This window comes from Mirounga angustirostris, unplaced genomic scaffold (genome assembly GCF_029215605.1).
Source record: "Mirounga angustirostris isolate CCGP_5_RB_7025 unplaced genomic scaffold, mMirAng1.0.hap1 SCAF_10, whole genome shotgun sequence".
Classification (NCBI taxonomy): Eukaryota; Metazoa; Chordata; class Mammalia; order Carnivora; family Phocidae; genus Mirounga; species Mirounga angustirostris.
The window spans coordinates 36,913,022-36,930,039 of NW_026991718.1; the positions used below are offsets into that span (position 1 = coordinate 36,913,022).

General features: G+C 54.6%; 1 protein-coding gene across 1 annotated transcript; it reads left to right on the forward strand.

The window, feature by feature from the left end:
• Positions 1-6,269: 6,269 nt before the first annotated feature.
• On the forward strand, positions 6,270-16,050 carry NT5DC4 (5'-nucleotidase domain containing 4). Its single transcript, XM_064573519.1, is given in 16 exon segments — positions 6,270-6,364; positions 6,890-6,963; positions 7,046-7,163; positions 7,248-7,305; positions 7,961-8,099; positions 8,213-8,266; positions 8,599-8,696; positions 9,217-9,300; positions 9,609-9,641; positions 10,447-10,572; positions 10,801-10,865; positions 10,999-11,171; positions 11,870-11,921; positions 12,260-12,320; positions 14,983-15,060; positions 16,027-16,050. Coding segments are annotated over 16 exon segments (1,332 nt in total).
• Positions 16,051-17,018: the final 968 nt, after the last annotated feature.

A 17,018-nucleotide genomic window follows, 5' to 3' on the forward strand; every position in this document is an offset into this window, starting at 1 on the left:
CTCTCCCATGCCGCTCCTGCTTCACTACCTTCTGCTTCCACTCAGCCGCGGCCATCTTGCCACTGACGTCCCACTGGTCTAGGTCTCCTGTGACCTACCTTTGCCATATGTAGGGGACATTTGGGGCTTCTCTGACTTGGCCTTTCTGTGGCACTGTCCCTGCTCACAGTTCTCTTTCCCCCCAGGTTGTCCCCCCTTTCTACTTGTCTCCTATAAATCTGGCTGCTCCCTCTCAGCCTCCTTTGCTGTCTCCTCTCCTGTCTCCATCCCGACGTGGTTGTTCCTGGGCTCTGTCCTCAGCTCTCCTCTCTCCTGAAGGGCCCTCTTGGTTCACTAGCTACCATAGATACTGATGCAACTTCCTTCCTCCTCAATCCCTAGATCCCCAAACTGAAAGGATTTCTCAGACTCATTTGGTGGCAAGCCTTGATCGGGCCCTGACGGGAGCTTGTTTATTGTCTTTACATAACCACTTCGTGTGCATGAATAGTCATGTGTTGGCTGCAGGAATGTCAATGTGTTTGATCATGGGCTGTTGTCCCAGACCTACCAAGGGAATGATGGTGCATATATACACTAAATTATGTATTGCTTTCTTAAACTCAGAAAATATTGAATTCTGAAACATATCTGGCCCCATGGGCTTCAGGTGAGGGTTTGTAGACCCAGAACTCATTCTCCACTCCATACCCTCCCAACAAGTCCCCTCATTTCCTGCTGCCATCTCTGGGTTAGTGGTCCCTACTCCTGTGGCTCTTTAGGATCTTAGCTTCTTCCCTCCTTAGGATCACCTCCAGTTAATCAGTCCCCAGGTCCTAACTAACCCAATGACTCTCCGGCCAGCCCACCCCCGTCCATTCTCTGTAGATTCAGGCAGGTAACAGCACCCCCCTGGGCTACTGCAGTAACCTCTCAGGAGCTGTCCCGTCCCTGGCTGGCCGGTCCTCAGCACTGACACTAGAAGCCATTTTAAACCACAGGGGATCACATCCTTATCCTGCTCAAAATGCTGCCAGTCTTTCCCACCACCTTCAGGGTCAAGGCCAAGTTCTTTAGTAGGACATAGGATCTTTCCTGATCTGGCCCTGCTCCCCTCCCTACCTCTTTGGGCCTCCCCAAAAGAGCTGTGGGCTCATTGCCCCCTCCCCTTTCAAGAATTGTGGGAATTCTTCATGTGGTCTGTCCAGGGAGCTCCTGTTCTTTTCAAAATCTGGTGGGTATCACCTTCTTCTGGAAAGTGCCCTCACCCCTGACAGATGAATTCCCCTGTCCCTCTGGCTGGCTGCTTCTGGACCTCATGGGCAGCATCATATGCTCAGGACAGGGGTACTAGATAATTGGCTTACTTGGTGGATGGTACCATCAGGGGCTCATTCCTCAGTGCTCAGGGCAGGTGCTCATGAAATGCAAAAAAAAAAAAGGTTTTACTTAAAACAATAAATATTAATTATATAGCATTTTGTATTCTGCTATTTTCATTTGGCATAAGTATTTCTTGAGTTTCGATGTCACATAGTTTATTTTTCATTATCAAACCACCTATAATTAAATATAACCCTGCATTTTGACCAGGCCCCCGGTGACTCACACACATTGTTGTTTATTTTGAGTTATTATCTCCAGTCTTTTTGTGTCTGCATTTTGTCAGTGGTTGGCACACCAGTGCAAAAGCAATTTTGTGTTCTGCCTTTTTTCCTCGCATGGCATTCCGTCTCAGGCAGTTTTTGGGTTCATCTTCTTCTTTTTTTTTTTTTTTTTTTAATGTATTCTTTTTATTTATTTATTTATTTTTTATTTTATTTTTTTTAAAGATTTTATTTATTTATTCATTAGAGACAGAGAGAGAGAGAGAGGCAGAGGGAGAAGCAGGCTTCCAAGGAGCAGGGAGCCCGATGCGGGACTCGATCCCAGGACCCTGAGATCTTGACCTGAGCCGAAGGCAGACGCTTAACCATCTGAGCCACCCAGGCGCCCTGGGTTCATCTTCTTGAGCACAATTAGTAAAGTTTGTCCACCCGTTTAAAGATACAGCTGTGCTCTTCAGTTGGACCCCGAGGTGGCCTAGGCTTTTTCATGAATCGTCTTCTTGCATTTAGCTTTTTCTCTTTTCTAGATACCTTTGTAAAGGATGGATTCTCAGGACTGGAGGATTCAAAGGAAATGGACGCTCTTGCAACTGGATCTGCATGAAGCCCGGTTTCCCTCGGGAGAGTGACTGCTGACTATAAACACTGTGTGGAGGGGGTTGTCATCCTCTGAATGTGGCCCGTGGGACGGGCGCAGGTCCCATGCTCTCTCCCGGTCCTGCCTGATTCAACAGGAGATAGAGGCCAGGCTTGCAGAGGATTTACCAGCCCAACAAAAACATCTGGCTGCTCACCCCTCCCCTCCTGCCCTCCACTCCTCTCTACCTGGAGCTGAGCTCCTGACCTAGTGCAACTGTAGGGATTTCTAGTCTTTTTAAAAATTTTTTTAAAGATTTATTTATTTATTTGAGAGAGAGAGGGAGAGAGAGAGAGCAGGGAGAAGGGCAGAGGGAGAGGGAGAAGCAGACTCCCCTCTGAGCGCGGACCAGGCATGGGGCTCGATCCCAGGACTCTGAGATCCTGACCTGAGCCCAAATCAAGAGTCAGATGCTTAACTCTCTGAGCCACCCAGGGGCCCCAGGGATTTCTGTTCTTACCCCTGCCTCCACCGGGCTACTAGGCCAAGTGGAAGAGGGTCCCTCCCCAGTGACCCCAGAAGGGAGTGACGGTCTCCCTCCACTGCCCCCACCAACTGGGCGGACTGCAGGGAAAGCAGCAGGAAGGGGATGTTTCCCCCAGAACCTTCCCAGAGGCTGGTGGTGGTGTTGTTTGTGGTGGCAGCAGGGCTTTAAGAGAAGGGTCAGTGAAGGGAAAAGCAAAGGCTCAGGGAATGACAGAGGTTTCTAGAGCAAGGCCCTAACTTGGCTCAGCCTCCCCTTCCTCCTCTAGAAAGAGAAGAGGATGGTAATAATAGTAATAATATCCACAGCACAGGGCTGAGGTGAACATCAAGTGAGAAAATGAAGTGAAGACGTAGTTCTTGAAAAATGCTGGGTGTTTCCATGAGGAATGAGAGTCCCAAGGCCCAAGGATGGGGTGGATTCAGCCTCCCTGTGCACCCACTGTGTCTAGCATTGGCTTGATTTGTTAAATGTCTTTTTATTTCTTTATTGTTATGTTTATAGATTTTGACAGTCTTTTTTTAAAGATTTTATTTATTAGAGAGAGAGCACAAGTGGGGGGAGGAGCAGAGGGAGAGGGAGAAGCAGACTCCCCACTGAGCAGGGAACCCGATGCGGGGCTCGATCTTAGGACCCTGGGATCATGACCTGAGCCGAAGGCAGACGCATAACCGACTAAACCACCCAGGCACCCCTGTCAAATGTCTTTTTAAAAGTGAGGTCCTGAAACTTTGTTGTACATTAGACTCACCCAGGAAGTAAAAATTGCTCAATGCTTAGGTCGCACTCTGGACAGTTACATGTGAATTTCAGAGAGGGAGGAGGTCCGTCCACTCAGCACTGGCGGTGGCTGCCCCTGAGCTTGAATGCTCACCTGCACTTGCCTGGCTGATTTTCCCTCATCAGAAGGTTTATAGCTCCCCAGGTGATTGGCGCATGCAGACTCATGCTCCACACTTGCCACTCAGGGGTGGTGCAGGGCGACGTCATGCCGTCATGCCGGTGATGATCTGGGCCCTTGTTAGAAATGTAAAATCTTGGGCTGCACTCCACCCTGCTGAATCAGAAGCTCATTTAACCAGACCCCAGGTGATTCCTCTGCACCTCACAGTTCGAGAAGCCCTGACTGGCACGCTGTCGTCAGAACATTGGTGCGGACCGGAGCACAGATGTTGGTGCCTGGCCCCTGGGTGCGGTCCTTGCTCTGCTGTTTATTAGTTTTGTGACTCTGGGCAAGATGCTAAACCCCTCGGTGCCTCTGTCTGGTCATCTGTAAATTCACAATAGTGGGAGGCCGGTCTCATGGGGTTGTTCTGAGGCCCGGCTCATGGTAAGCAATGCAAGGATTCTTCTGTTACTGTGACAAATCTCTTCCTGAAGGGGCTCTGAAATGCAGCAAGCCTCACAAGTGTGACAGTGGCCCTGGGGTCGGGGTCAAGAGGGTCCTGGGACAGCTCGAGGTCCCTCCCCGTCTGGACCTGCCGTGAGCCAAGGGGCTCTCTGTACCCTGGGATGGGAGCAGAGACTGGCCGCCTCAGCAGATGGCAGCAGGCTAGGAGGTGCCGGCTCCCAGCTGGGCCAGCACAGGTCACCGCAGGCCCCACCGAGAAGTGGTGGATGACAATGGCTACCAACTACCAGCACGACCAGGCATAAGCCCCACATTGTTCAGTCAACCCCATGAGATGGCTGGGAGTGCACTTGGGGAAGTGGCCCGAGAAAGGGCTGAAGTGACAGAGTGTACCTGAACATCACTGGATGGCCTTCCTGTTCTCACGTGAAAGGGAAGCTTGGGATGGAACCCCAAGTTCAGCTATAGGAAAAGTAAGTTTTGCCATGTTAACTCCCAGTGGGAGGGCTAGGAACTTCCCAGTGATTTCCTAATACCAGGTATCCCCCCCACCCCTGTCTTTGTGTCTGACTACACAGGAACCATGCAATATGGGAAAGGGTGCTTGTTATTTTTTATTTTTTTTTTAAGATTGTATTTATTTATCTAGAGAGATAGAGGGAGAGGGCATGAGCAGGGGGAGGCGCAGAGGGAGAGGGAGTGAGAATCTCAAGCAGACTCCATGCCCAGCGTGGAGCCTGAGGCAGGGCCTGATGCGGGGCTTGATCTCATGACCCGGAGATCGAGACCTGAGCTGAGATCAAGAGCTGGATGCCCAACTGACTGAGCCACCCAGGTGCCCCAGAAAGGGCGCTTTTTAAAAGGTTGATGCAACATAAGCAGAAAGCACAGGATAATGGGTAAAAAGAGACTCTGGAAATGCGCCTGATTTCTGAAGTTAGATATTCCTCTGACACTCTCAATAAAGCCTGTCATTTATGGTCCATCTGTCTGTCCATTCATCTGCTAATCTAATTGTCTGTTCATCCATCCATCCATCCATCCAACCACCCACCCACCCACTCACCCAATCATGTATCCTAACATCCATCCATCCACACATCCATCCAGATCCATCCAGTGAGGGAATTTATCTCCTGAGCCTCCGTATTCTTGCTTCATCATTCTAATAGTTGTTCATCTGGCATTGCCAAGGAAAGAACTATTCCACTGAAATACCTTTTTTCCAGATAATTTTTATCCCTTTAAGAGTGCCTAATTGCATTTAGTTTAGTCATTTTAGAGAGAAATTTTTTTAAGTGCGTCGTCAACTTGTCTTCCTTGCTAAAAGAGGACATGCTACATCATCTGTCTTTTCGGATGATCCAGGTCAAAGCTGTAAATGGCCGCCATAGTGCTTTGTTGTAAGACCAGTGTTGTGGGCCCCCAGGCCTCTCTGCAGCTTGACACTAAACGCTCTGTTTGCTCTGTTCTTGATACTCACTTTTGTGCTTTTTGCTGATTCTGATTCTGCTCACCTGCCACTTAGAGCTCTTGGCATGCTTCTAAGCAATTACTTCTTTAAGTGGCCTTGGGCTGGGAGAATTGATAACTAAGTGTGTTAGAATTGTGCACAAAGCAAGAGCCCTGAGTTCTTTTTTTTTTTTTTAAACATTTTATTTATTTATTTGAGACAGAGAGAATGAGAGACAGAGAGCACATGAGAGGGGGGAGGGTCAGAGGGAGAAGCAGGCTCCCCGCTGAGCAGGGAGCCCGATGCGGGACTCGATCCCAGGACTCCAGGATCATGACCTGAGCCGAAGGCAGTTGCTTAACCAACTGAGCCACCCAGGCGCCCGAGCCCTGAGTTCTTTGTGTATTTATTAAAGACATTTTTTGAAGTACACGAGTCTCCGGCCTTGTAGCCCCTCTCTGCTTCATCCAGGGTTGAAACGTTCCAGGTGGTTGAAGTCCTTGGAGGCATAAGCCCTAGAAACGGAGGTGACATAGTATGTCAATAGACATGAATTGTTCTTCCTTGATCATAACTGCTTCCTTTTCTGAAGAAGGGAGGGGATACCAGAGACTAACATGAATGAATGGGGGCCCAGGGTGGGGTAGCTGGTCAGTGGTGTCCGAAGTGTCTGAGGGATAAGGAAGCTGCTGAGTCCCACTGATAGTGAGCAGGTGGCTGGGGAAGGGCCTCCTGCCTCCTGCTCACTCCTCGTGGCGATGGCCAGTGTGGACAGGGGAGAGCGAAGGGAGCCCCCAGGGGAGCCGCAAGGCTTGGTCTCCTTTCAAGGCCTGGAGCAGGACTGGCACCAGCGGTGAGAGGGGCACTTGGGGTGGGGGTCGGGGGCACCTCGGCCTGTAAGCACCCCACTTCCTGACATACTCCTCACAACACAGCAGCTTCAAGAGTGACCCCTTTAAATGCACGGAGAGGGTGACACTCAAAACGCTGACACGCACCTGCGCTAGCAAGGGGACCCTTCTCTCTAGGTGGGCAGTGGCCTGTCAGATGGAAACAGACAATATACACTCAGGCAGAGAGGGAGTGCCCTTCACTTCCCTCCCGCCTGGGGACAAGCGCTGCCTATTTGTGACAAACACATCAGCTCTGAACTTGGACATGGTGACTCCCCTCAGGCAAGTGACCACCCCGCTGACAATCGGGCATCCTCCCTCCCAGGGTCGCCCAGGGCACACTCCGGCACACTCCTGAGGCGCTCCTCTGAGGCTCCCTGCGCATCTGTACACATGCCCACACGCATGTGCTCAGACACGCTCAGACCCAACGAGGCTTGGGGAGCTGGGGGGCTGATTCCAACGTTCTTCTCCCGCCTCTCCAGGAGTTTTGTCAACCGCAGCTTGGCGCTGGGGAAGATTCGCTGCTTCGGCTTTGACATGGACTACACCCTGGCTGGTAGGGAGGGAGGGGGCAGGGTATCTGGGGCTAGGGGAGCAGTGGGCAGGCACCAACCGCTGGTTCTGCTGGGTTCCCGCAGCCTACAAGTCCCCAGCGTATGAGGCACTGGCCTTCGAGTTACTGCTGGAGCGCCTGGTGTGCACTGGGGACCCACACGAGATGCTGCGTTACACCTACGACCCCTCCTTTCCCACCAGGTGCGGGAGCTGCCTGGGGTGGGAGGCTGTGGCCCGTTGTGAGCCCTGGCACCTCCACCCACAGCCTCTGCGCTCTCTCCCCAGGGGGCTGGTGTTTGACGTGCTCTGTGGGAACCTGGTGAAGGTGGACACCCATGGGAAAGTGCTCACCCTTCTCTTGGGCCCAGATGGCCAGCTCCCGGGACAGCTCAGGAACCACCAGGCAAGTCCGCCAGCCCTACCCCTTCTTAGACTTGAGGATGTCCCCAAAGATGTGGTCCCCAATGTACAGGATATCCTTCCCCTGCACCCCGAGCAGCTCGCACACCCCATCCGAAGAGCCTGCCCCCCCCCCGCCGACGGGAGGACAGGCTTGCTCAAAGCCCCTCCTGCCTGGTGGGCAGTTTGGGGCCATGGGCTCCTAGTCGAGGTAGGGTGCCTGTGGAGGCAGGAGGGCGAGGTGGGAGCTGGTAGCTCCAGAGTAAACCGCGCAGTGCTGGTGGGGCCCCGTGTAGGTGCCCACGGGGAGCTTGCTCGAGTCCTGGAGGGGCAGAGGGGCACCCTGGTCAGAGAGAGCAGGGGGCTGGGGGCAGCAGGGGTAGCCAGGGGGGCATGGGACGACGGAGGTGAGAGCTCCTCTTGGAGTAAGGGCCAAGGGGTGGAGGGCAAGGATGCTGGAGGAGAGGAGGAGGAGGGGGAGGAGAGACTCAGGCACACAGCAGAGGCTCAACAATGCCTGCTGGATAAGAGAGGGCGAACAGGGGTGTGGGGGTGTGGGGGTGGGAAGGAATGGCAGGGCTGGGCTGGGCCTCTAGGAGGCGCTAGGGAGGGCACATTGCCTGCACCCAGCCCACTCCCTCCCCAGGGCAGAGATCTGGAGCTTCTACCCCAGCAAGTTCATTCAGAGGGACGACCTGCAGAGGTTCCACATCCTCAACACGCTCTTCGACCTGCCTGGTGAGGGCTGGATGGCGGGTGTGGGGAGGTGGTCCTCAGGATGCCCAGCTCGGGCCTGGGTGGGCTGCTGCCTGGGTCCCTGGGCCAGCCACTGACTGGCCCCTGCCCCCGAGAAACCTACCTGTACGCGTGCCTGGTGGACTTCTTCTCGGGCTGCTTCCGCGACACCAAGTGCGTCCCGTGCCCTGTCCAGCCCTGGGTGACCAACAGGACACTGCTATGGCCCAGGGCCCACGCCCTGACCTGGGGTCCCTGCCAAAGAGCACAGACCCCTCCCGAGGGGCTCTAGGAGCTCAGTGGGAAGGCTTTCACTGCAGGGGCCCCCCGACCTTGTAACTGGTGCCCCCCAAGGGATGAGCCACAGCACAGGGTGACGCCCCTTCCAGCATAGCTGGGACATAAACTCAGTGTGTGGTTCGAGGGGTGACTCTGATATAGGGTCCAGGTTTGGTGGTCACCTCAGGCCCCCTTATTGGCCTCCCTGTCCTCTTGGCCTGCCCCAACTGTGACACTGGCTATCAGCATGGGAATGTCTTCATGTCCTTCCGAAGACTCTTCCAGGATGTGAATGATGCCATGGATAATGTCCACCAGTCGGTGAGTGCCAGGACCGCAGGACCCCAGGACCCCTGACCTGTCTGCCCTCAGCTCTGCTGGGCCAGCCCCGAGGGCTCCAGCCCCCACAGAGTTTCCACTCCTCTGCCCGCTGAGGACTGTGGTCTGGGCTCCCTGCATCTTGGACCCAGGCATGCGGGCAGGTTGGTCGCACGCATACATGCACCTGCACGCGCGCACACACACACACACACAGAGCTCTGCTCCCGCCTGCAGGGCTGTCTGAAGGAGAAGACCCTGGAGGACTTGGACATTTAGGTGGAGAAGGACGTGAGCGGGTCATGACCAGGCCTGTCCCTTTGTCCCCCTCCTCCCCAGGGCAGTGGGGCTATGTCCCTGCCTCCCTCCTCAAGATGTGGACAGAGCTCTGTAGCCTAGCCTTGCTCACAGACCTTCCTGCCTGGCCTGGAGCCCGTGCCTGGGAGGCCGGGAGCCGAGAAAGGGATCCCAGGGCAGCTGGGGGAGGCCCCATCCCTGGAAGTGACACCTACCTCTGTTCCAGGTGCGAATCCCCATCCTGCTGGGCAAGATGAAGGAGGTTGGGAAAGTGTTTCTGGCCACCAACAGCAGCTACAACTACACGGATGTGAGTATGTGGATGGGGGGGCCCTTGGCCATCAGAGCCCAGAGAACTGCCTCCTTTCTGGCCGCTGGAGGAAACTGTATGAACAGTGAGGGGTCTGGAGGAGCCAAAACCCTGCTACTCTCCCTGTCTGGTTGGCATTTTGGGTTCCATTTCTTGGCGTTTTAAGGTCTCAGTGGAGTGAACAATTTCTCACCACATAGCTCCTATGGTCCCCAGTGTGTCCTGTGAGGTGGGGTGAGGGAGGAGGCAGGCACTGGCCCCTGGCCCAGCCGACCTGGGTGCTCTGACCCTTGCCCTGTCTTTGCCAGGCCATCATGACCTACCTGTTTGGCATCGGGGAGGTGAGTGCCACGGGCCTGGCTGGGGTGGGCTGTGCCAAAGGCAGGAGGGCCAGGCCAGGCCACAGTGCTGAGGGCCTCTCCCATGTCCGGCCCTCCCCTTGAGGAGGAACTAAGTGTGGGAGGGGGCTTTTCCCATGCATGGGCCTCGCTGCAGGTGGTCAGAGAGAGCAGGGGATGGGAGGCCAGTGACCTCAGCCAGGCCAAGGGTGGCGCTTGGAGTGGGGGCAAGGCCACTTAGAGCCTTGGAGGAGGCCATGAAGAGGCAACCAGACGTTTGGGGAGGGGCTCAGTGAGGTGCAAGGGGGTGGGGTCAGGCTGTGGCAGACCCAGGGGAGGGGAGTGTGTGACCCACCCTGGCACCGCGTGTGACCAGGAGTCACTGGCAGGCAAATGGGTGAGCAGGGCTCGAACTCAGCCACCGCGCTCAGATCCTCTGTCCCTGGGTCTCTGCCCGAGCGCTCTGAGGAGCTCTGGAGGCTGACGTGAGAGCCTGCACAGTATCCAACACCTGCTTCCACAAATACCTTTTGAGCACTTCCTCGTGCTAGGACGGTCACGGCCAAGGATGCTGGGGAGCCAGGGGCGCCGCAGGGCTGGGAGTCAGGACCAGGGTGCGTGGGTGGCTTGTGACTTGAGCCCTGGCAAGCTTTCACGGTGCAGAGCGTTGCTGAACCTGGGCTGGCGCTTCCACCAAGCAAGGCAGGCCGGGGGGTGGGGGACCAGGGAGGAGCTGGGCCATGTGTCAGGGTCAGATGTCCCAGGCTGCGTGTGTGTGTTTGCAGTGCTCTGCCACGCCTGCCCACAGGCTGAGGCCTCCGACAGGCCCTGGAGGTCCTACTTCGACCTGATTGTGATAGACATACAGAAGCCCCGCTTCTTTGCTGAGGGTACGGCGCTGAGACAGGTCAACACGGTAATGGCAGGGGCTGAGGCCGCATCCACCCTGACCGGGAGGGCCACGTCGTCAGGGAGCCCGCCCCTGAGGCTGGACCTGCCCTTGGCAGCTTCCTCTCTGCTGCTCTGTCTGTCCCTGGAGACAGGGACCCAGGGGCCTCCTTCAGCGCTCGCTCTCACCTCCGTCCTCCCATGCCCCGCTGGCTACCCCTGCTGCCCCCAGCCCCCTGCTCTCTCTGACCAGGGTGCCCCTCTGCCCCTCCAGGACTCGAGCAAGCTCCCCGTGGGCACCTACACGGGGCCCCACCAGCACTGCGCGGTTTACTCTGGAGCTACCAGCTCCCACCTCGCCCTCCTGCCTCCACAGGCACCCTACCTCGACTAGGAGCCCATGGCCCCAAACTGCCCACCAGGCAGGAGGGGCTTTGAGCAAGCCTGTCCTCCTGTCGGGGGGGGGGGGGGCAGGCTCTTCGGATGGGGTGTGCGAGCTACTTGGGGTGCAGGGGAAGGATATCCTGTACATTGGGGACCACATCTTTGGGGACATCCTCAAGTCTAAGAAGGGGCAGGGCTGGCGGACTTGCCTGGTGGTTCCTGAGCTGTCCCGGGAGCTGGCCATCTGGGCCCAAGAGAAGGGTGAGTTGTGGAGGGGTCAGGGCTAGGAAGGGGGGCGCTGGCCACTAGTGCGGAGGCAAGCCCCTTCGCCATCTCGCCCTCTTTCCCATTGGGGGTTAGTAGTGACCATAATAATACTGTCCACTCTGGTTTACGAGAGCAGAACTACTTTATCCATGAGAAAACAGAGATCCAGAGAGGTTAAGCAGCCTCCCCAAAGTCCCACAGCCAGAAAGGGCAAGGATGCCTCAGATTCCTATCTCCTGACTCCAGAGTACTGTGGTGTTTCTGTAGTCTGAGGCCTCCTTCCTCACCTGACTCGACCCTCCCTATTCACCTGAGGCCACTTAGAGAATAGAAGGTCCACCCCCCGACCTGGGAATGACTTGTATCCTCGGGATCAGGAGTGGCTCTGAGCCCAAACAATTCAGGTTTGTTCTAAGAGCTGGGTTTGAGTCATTACCATGTGACCATGGGTGGGTCACCTGACTCCCTGGCCGGCTTCCTCACCTGTCCCACAGGACCTTTGCTATAACTGCTCTGCTCTGGGTGGAGCTTCACTTGATGTAAGGAAGGGGTGAAGGATGTTATGCACACAGCTTGGGGTGTGTAGACTCCTGGTGACCTCCAGCCTCACCACATGGCTGAGCTGGGCCTGGGGCAGACAAAGGAAGGTGGGGCTGTCACTCACCCCGCGCTGTCCCCTGTTGACTTTTCAGAGCAGATGGAGGAGCTGAAGAGGCTGGACATGCGCCTGGCAGAGCAGTACCAGTAAGAGCCCTGCCCACAGCGGGGAGAGGGATGGAGGGTCCTGGTCAGTAGTCAGGAAATCAAGATCTGTTCCAGGCTGGCCTTCCCTAGTAAACTGGGTTTTGGGATCCCTCTGATCCCTTGGGTCACGCTGTGACCTCTAGGTCCTTCCTCCTTACCCACTCAGCATGGACTCAGGAGGCCTGTCCTCTCACACACATGTGCACACACCCAGCCCAGCACCCTCCCTGGGTGCCCGTGGAGTGCCCTGTGACCCCCATGGGGCCTAGGGAGGTTGTGCCTGGAGCTTGGAGGCCCTGTTCCTCTTCTCCTGGGTCATGTGGCCATTTTTGCACCAGGCACATGGATGGGAGCAGTTATGGGCTGCAAGTCATCAACTCCACCAAGAGGGAGATTCAGGTAAGAGTGAGTGCTGAGCGAGGAGGAGACCCTCACCAGCAGGGGTTGGGGATGGGGTGTGGGCCTCCAGGCTGCCTGCCCCATCTGCTTCCTCCCAGGTTCCTGAGCCCAGTGATGTGATTTTCCCCAACCTCCGCAGAGCCACCTGTCCTTGTCTGCTGGCGCCCTCTGCTGGCCCATGTTCCAAATGACAGCAGAGCGCTGCCGCAGAAGGGCTGAGTTTAGCCTGTGGGGTGATTGTGGCGTGTCTCTCAATCTCCATCAACCCTCCTTGAGATGTGCGGGCTTGTCGGGTTGCGTCATGTGACTGACTAGCCAGCTGTGATCAGCGTCTGGGGGAAGCTAGATGAGCCACCCCAGAAGAGGGATTTAGGGCCGGTGAGCTGATGGGTCCTGGGAAAAGGAGGAAGGAAAACGCCCCGTGGCACCTCTGACCAGCCCCCAAAGCTGGGAGAGTCCCGGAGGCTGTGTCAGCGGGATTCAGGCCATTTGGCATGCACAGAGCCAGCTGGGCCCAATAATGAAGGATCTCTGCAGAGCCTTTGCAGGGTATAAAGCCCTTGCATGCTATTTGATCCTTCCATAGACCTGAGAAGTGGGCTGGGCAGGGACAGTTACCTTTATTTTACGGATGAGAAAACGGAGGCTCAGTGAGGGGAAATAGCATGCTTTTGGTCACTCTGGGTGTAAATGTCCAGACCAGTTCTCTAGACGCTGAAAGCAAGGCCTGGTGATGAGGTGGGGGCCTGCGAAGGGGGCAGGCAAGGGGCCAGGTGTGTGGGCCTCTGCACGGGCTCTCTGTCGGGGCATCAGAAGCTACATTAAGCTGAGGGTTTGGTCTCGGTGGTCACTCTCCAGGTCCAGGCAGGTAACTGTGAGGAAAGCAGGGAAGGGGGGCCCAGGGCAAAGTGCAGAGCTGCCTCACCTCCCAAAGCACCAGGCGCCGCCTCTGGGTTTAAAGAACACAGCTCCTTCCCTACCAGGGGCAGAGGCCCCAAGTTCCCAGGGTGATAGACCCAGGGAGGGCGGAGCGGGGCCTGGCCCCAGCGGTGTAGGATCGGCTGTGGGTGATGCAGGTCCAGGTGGGATGGGATCTCCCCTCTGCCAGAGAGTCACCCGGGAGCTGGGCCTGTGCTACAGCATGGTGGGCAGCCTGTTCCGCTGCAGCTTCTGCCAGATGCTCTCCTCCAACCAGCTGATGGGCTACGCAGACCTCTACACTGCCGCCCGCCTCAGCTTCCTGCGCTACCCGCTCGGCTCGCTTCATCGGGCAGCCCCGGAGCTGGTGAGTCCCTGCAGAGCCTCCCTGGCATCCCTCACCCTCTGCCCCAGAAGGACCCTCTGGTCCCCAGCCCCGCTAAGAGCTTTCGAGGTCGCCAGACCCAGTCTCCCACCTCCAGGTGGAAGTGGGTCCAAGCCTTGCAGGGAACTGTGGGCGACCTAACAAATGCACGGGAGGAGTTGCAGCGCTAGAGATAAGATGCCGCAGCTGGGAAGTTTTCTTCCTGCCCAGCCTTCACACCTGCTTTAAACTGAGACCACCTTAACTCAGTATTTCCTTAGTAGAGAGGATACCAGATGCTAGGAGGAAGGCTGCAGTCCCTCTCCCCTCAGTTAACATAGTGACTTCAGAAGAAATGGACGAAGCAGCAGATGATACAGTAAATGCCTCTGCTGGCTTTCCTCTGAACACCTGCACCTGCTCCTGGGTCAAGGGCAGGGAGGTGGAGGGCGATGATGTCACTGGGTTAATGGGAGCCGTGAGACCGCCCCTTGCAGCGCGTCCCTGAGCACGCATGTCAGTTCTCCCAATGAAGCGTCGGTATTTTCATCTTGTAACATGGAGTCTCACGTCAAGGATCTGGACTTGAAAGGATTCTCCAGGGCTCCTTGCCTCCTGCTTTTCTTGCCACTCTCAGCTGCCTTCCAGATGCTTGAGAGGTGAAAACCATTTTCTGAGTGTCTCCTGGGTTTCCTGCATTGGCTAGGTGCCTTTTATTTATTTTGTTTTTAAGTAATTTTGCGTAATGCTCAGTATAACCCACCAGAGTGGTTTTTTAAAAAAATCTTCATCGTACCATTGGCGAAATGGAAGTGTAGAGAACCTAAGTACCTTGCTGTCACTGCTAGTAGACTGCGGAGTCAGGATTTGAACCCAGTGCTCTTGAAGAACTGGGGACATGCTCTGTCCCCTGCACCACACTGCCACACACTGGCAAGGAGGGAAGTGAGCTCTCAGTGTGCAGCCTCCTCTCATGGCCAGGTTTTTAGATGAGCAGGGCTGGAGAATTCCTGTTGGCCAAACTGGGGGTCCGAAGCCTGCTTAGACATTGTTGCTAAAGTAGTGACCAGACAGGTGAAGAAAAAGCGACCTGAGCACCAAAGTGAAACATGTAAAGAAACCTGAGCTTTACCCAACCATGCTGGCCTGAGATTTTTGAGAAAGTGATGTCCATCTGCCAGAACCTTCCTTCTCCGGCTGACCCTCCTGGGCTTCCTCTTCTGCAGCATCGTTGGACAAGAAGCCGGCAGCTGTGGGTAGAGTGAAGTGGTGGTGGTGGTGAGGTGGGGGGGGTGTCGTTGTCTGTGCATAACCGAGGGCTTCCAGAAAGCCTCAACACTGAAGGAGCTGCTCCATCTCCACCTGCATGTGTCTCTGCAGATGCCCCATGAGTCAGTTGTGGAGCAAGAATGAGCCAAACTCGATCCCTTCTCCTGCCCCTGCTTCTACAGCCAGAGGGTGAGTTGCTAGGAGGTGGTGGGTTGCTTCCGTCCACAGTAGAGCTGGGAGGAGCCAGCTGGCTGTGCTGGGGGAGCTCGCCACCTGGGGCTACCCTGGGCTAGAGTAGGGGTTCCCAATGGAATGGTATTCAGCCAAGGAGGCATCTTGTCTTCAAGGGTAATCATCCCTGAGTATTTATGTTGAAATTTTATTATCACAAATTGCTTTTCTTTGTATTTCTCCTATGTTATAATATTACACTGATTTTTAAAACTATAGAGAGAATAACTATATTATCTATGAATTTCAATTCAGGAGAGAAAAGAGGAAATTAAAATATTTTAATTTGGGGCATTGGATCCCCTAGGGCCGGGAAGCCCCGGCTCTAAGCCCAGATTCACAGGTTTTGTTCAGCAGAGGCTAGCTGGTGCCTTCCACCTCTCCAGACCACTTTTGGCTGATTCGTCTGACAAATCCATTCCCACTCTGGAAGAAGCTGCAGAACACGTGCTCTTCCAAGCTAGGATTCCTCTCTAGACAGCCTTTATAAACACAATGAGTAGGGGCTCTTCTTCAGCTCCTTTGTCACTTTGTGCTGCGTGGTCCCCCTGTGAGTGGACACTCCAGCTTTCATGAGTGGCAGACTTGGCTCCTAGCCTGGTTCTGCATCGCGGAACCCTGCATGAGGCTTCCTGGGGCTTGATTTTTAAAATGTTCACCTCATAGGCTTCCTTTTGCTGGGCGGTGCCAGGCTCGGTGTGCATTTTTTCAACCAGTGTTTACCAAGTGCCCCCTGCATGCCCAGTAATTTAGAAACCAAATAGTAAGCTACAGTTCCCCTGAGCTACATCACCATTCATATCCAGTTTTATTTCTACACATTTCTTAAAAATAGTATTTTTGTGCACTTTGATTCTGTTACTAGTAATAACAATAATACTCGATTGGCCATAGATGACTTCATTGACTGTTCTTTCTCTCCAGGTCAATATGAAAGACCGTAAATGAGATAGCCCGAACATCTTTGAGCTTGGTGTATACGTGCATTAAAAAACATATACAAAGTCATACTCATGACTTAAAGACTTGGTACTTTATTTTGGTAGGAGCTGCTCTGTGGCACTAAGCCCACTAAGCCCATTGTTCGGATGTCACTGATTTGAATTCACTTCTCCGGCTCCTGTTTCGTCTGTTGGTAGCATCATCTGGTATTATCTAGAGGCTTAGAATGAATATACCTATGTAACTGAAATGACAAAACCAACTCTCGAAGGGACAGGTCTGTGAAAGAGTTCGCTAGTTTCGCTTTCTGTGGATAATCAAGGGAAACATTTGGAATATCTGAGGATAAATAAGGGATGACGGGCCATGTACTGAGAGAGTTTCAGAAGCTTGCAGGTCTGGTACTGCTAAGACCTTTCGTTCTTCTTCCTGGGTTGACTTTTGGGCCTGAGTCTGTAAAGCAGCTTCTCCAGGCAGAGACCAGGTATCCCTGGCCTTGTGTCTTCAAACACTACATTCTTGTTCAAGGGCTAGAGGGTAGAATTTTTTTTTTTTTTTTAAAGATTTTATTTATTTATTTGAGACAGAGAGAATGAGAGGGAGGAGGGTCAGAGGGAGAAGCAGACTCCCTGCTGAGCAGGGAGCCCGATGCGGGACTCGATCCCAGGACTCCAGGATCATGACCTGAGCCGAAGGCAGTCGCTTAACCAACTGAGCCACCCAGGTGCCCCAGGGTAGAATTTTATCAGGAAAATTGTTCAGACCCTAGGGCCCATGCTTTTCTGGAAAGATGCTGAAATACGGTGCAGTAGCTAATACTACAGAAATCAACCGTTAGAATTCCCTGCTAGGGTAGTGAGAATGCAGAGAGGGCTGGGGGATGAATAGCCACCAGAACTCTTCAGGTCTGAGGAAGAGTGAGGGAGGGGGAGGGGGATGCGGTGGCATGCTTTTTCCTTCTGCCTGAAGCATCC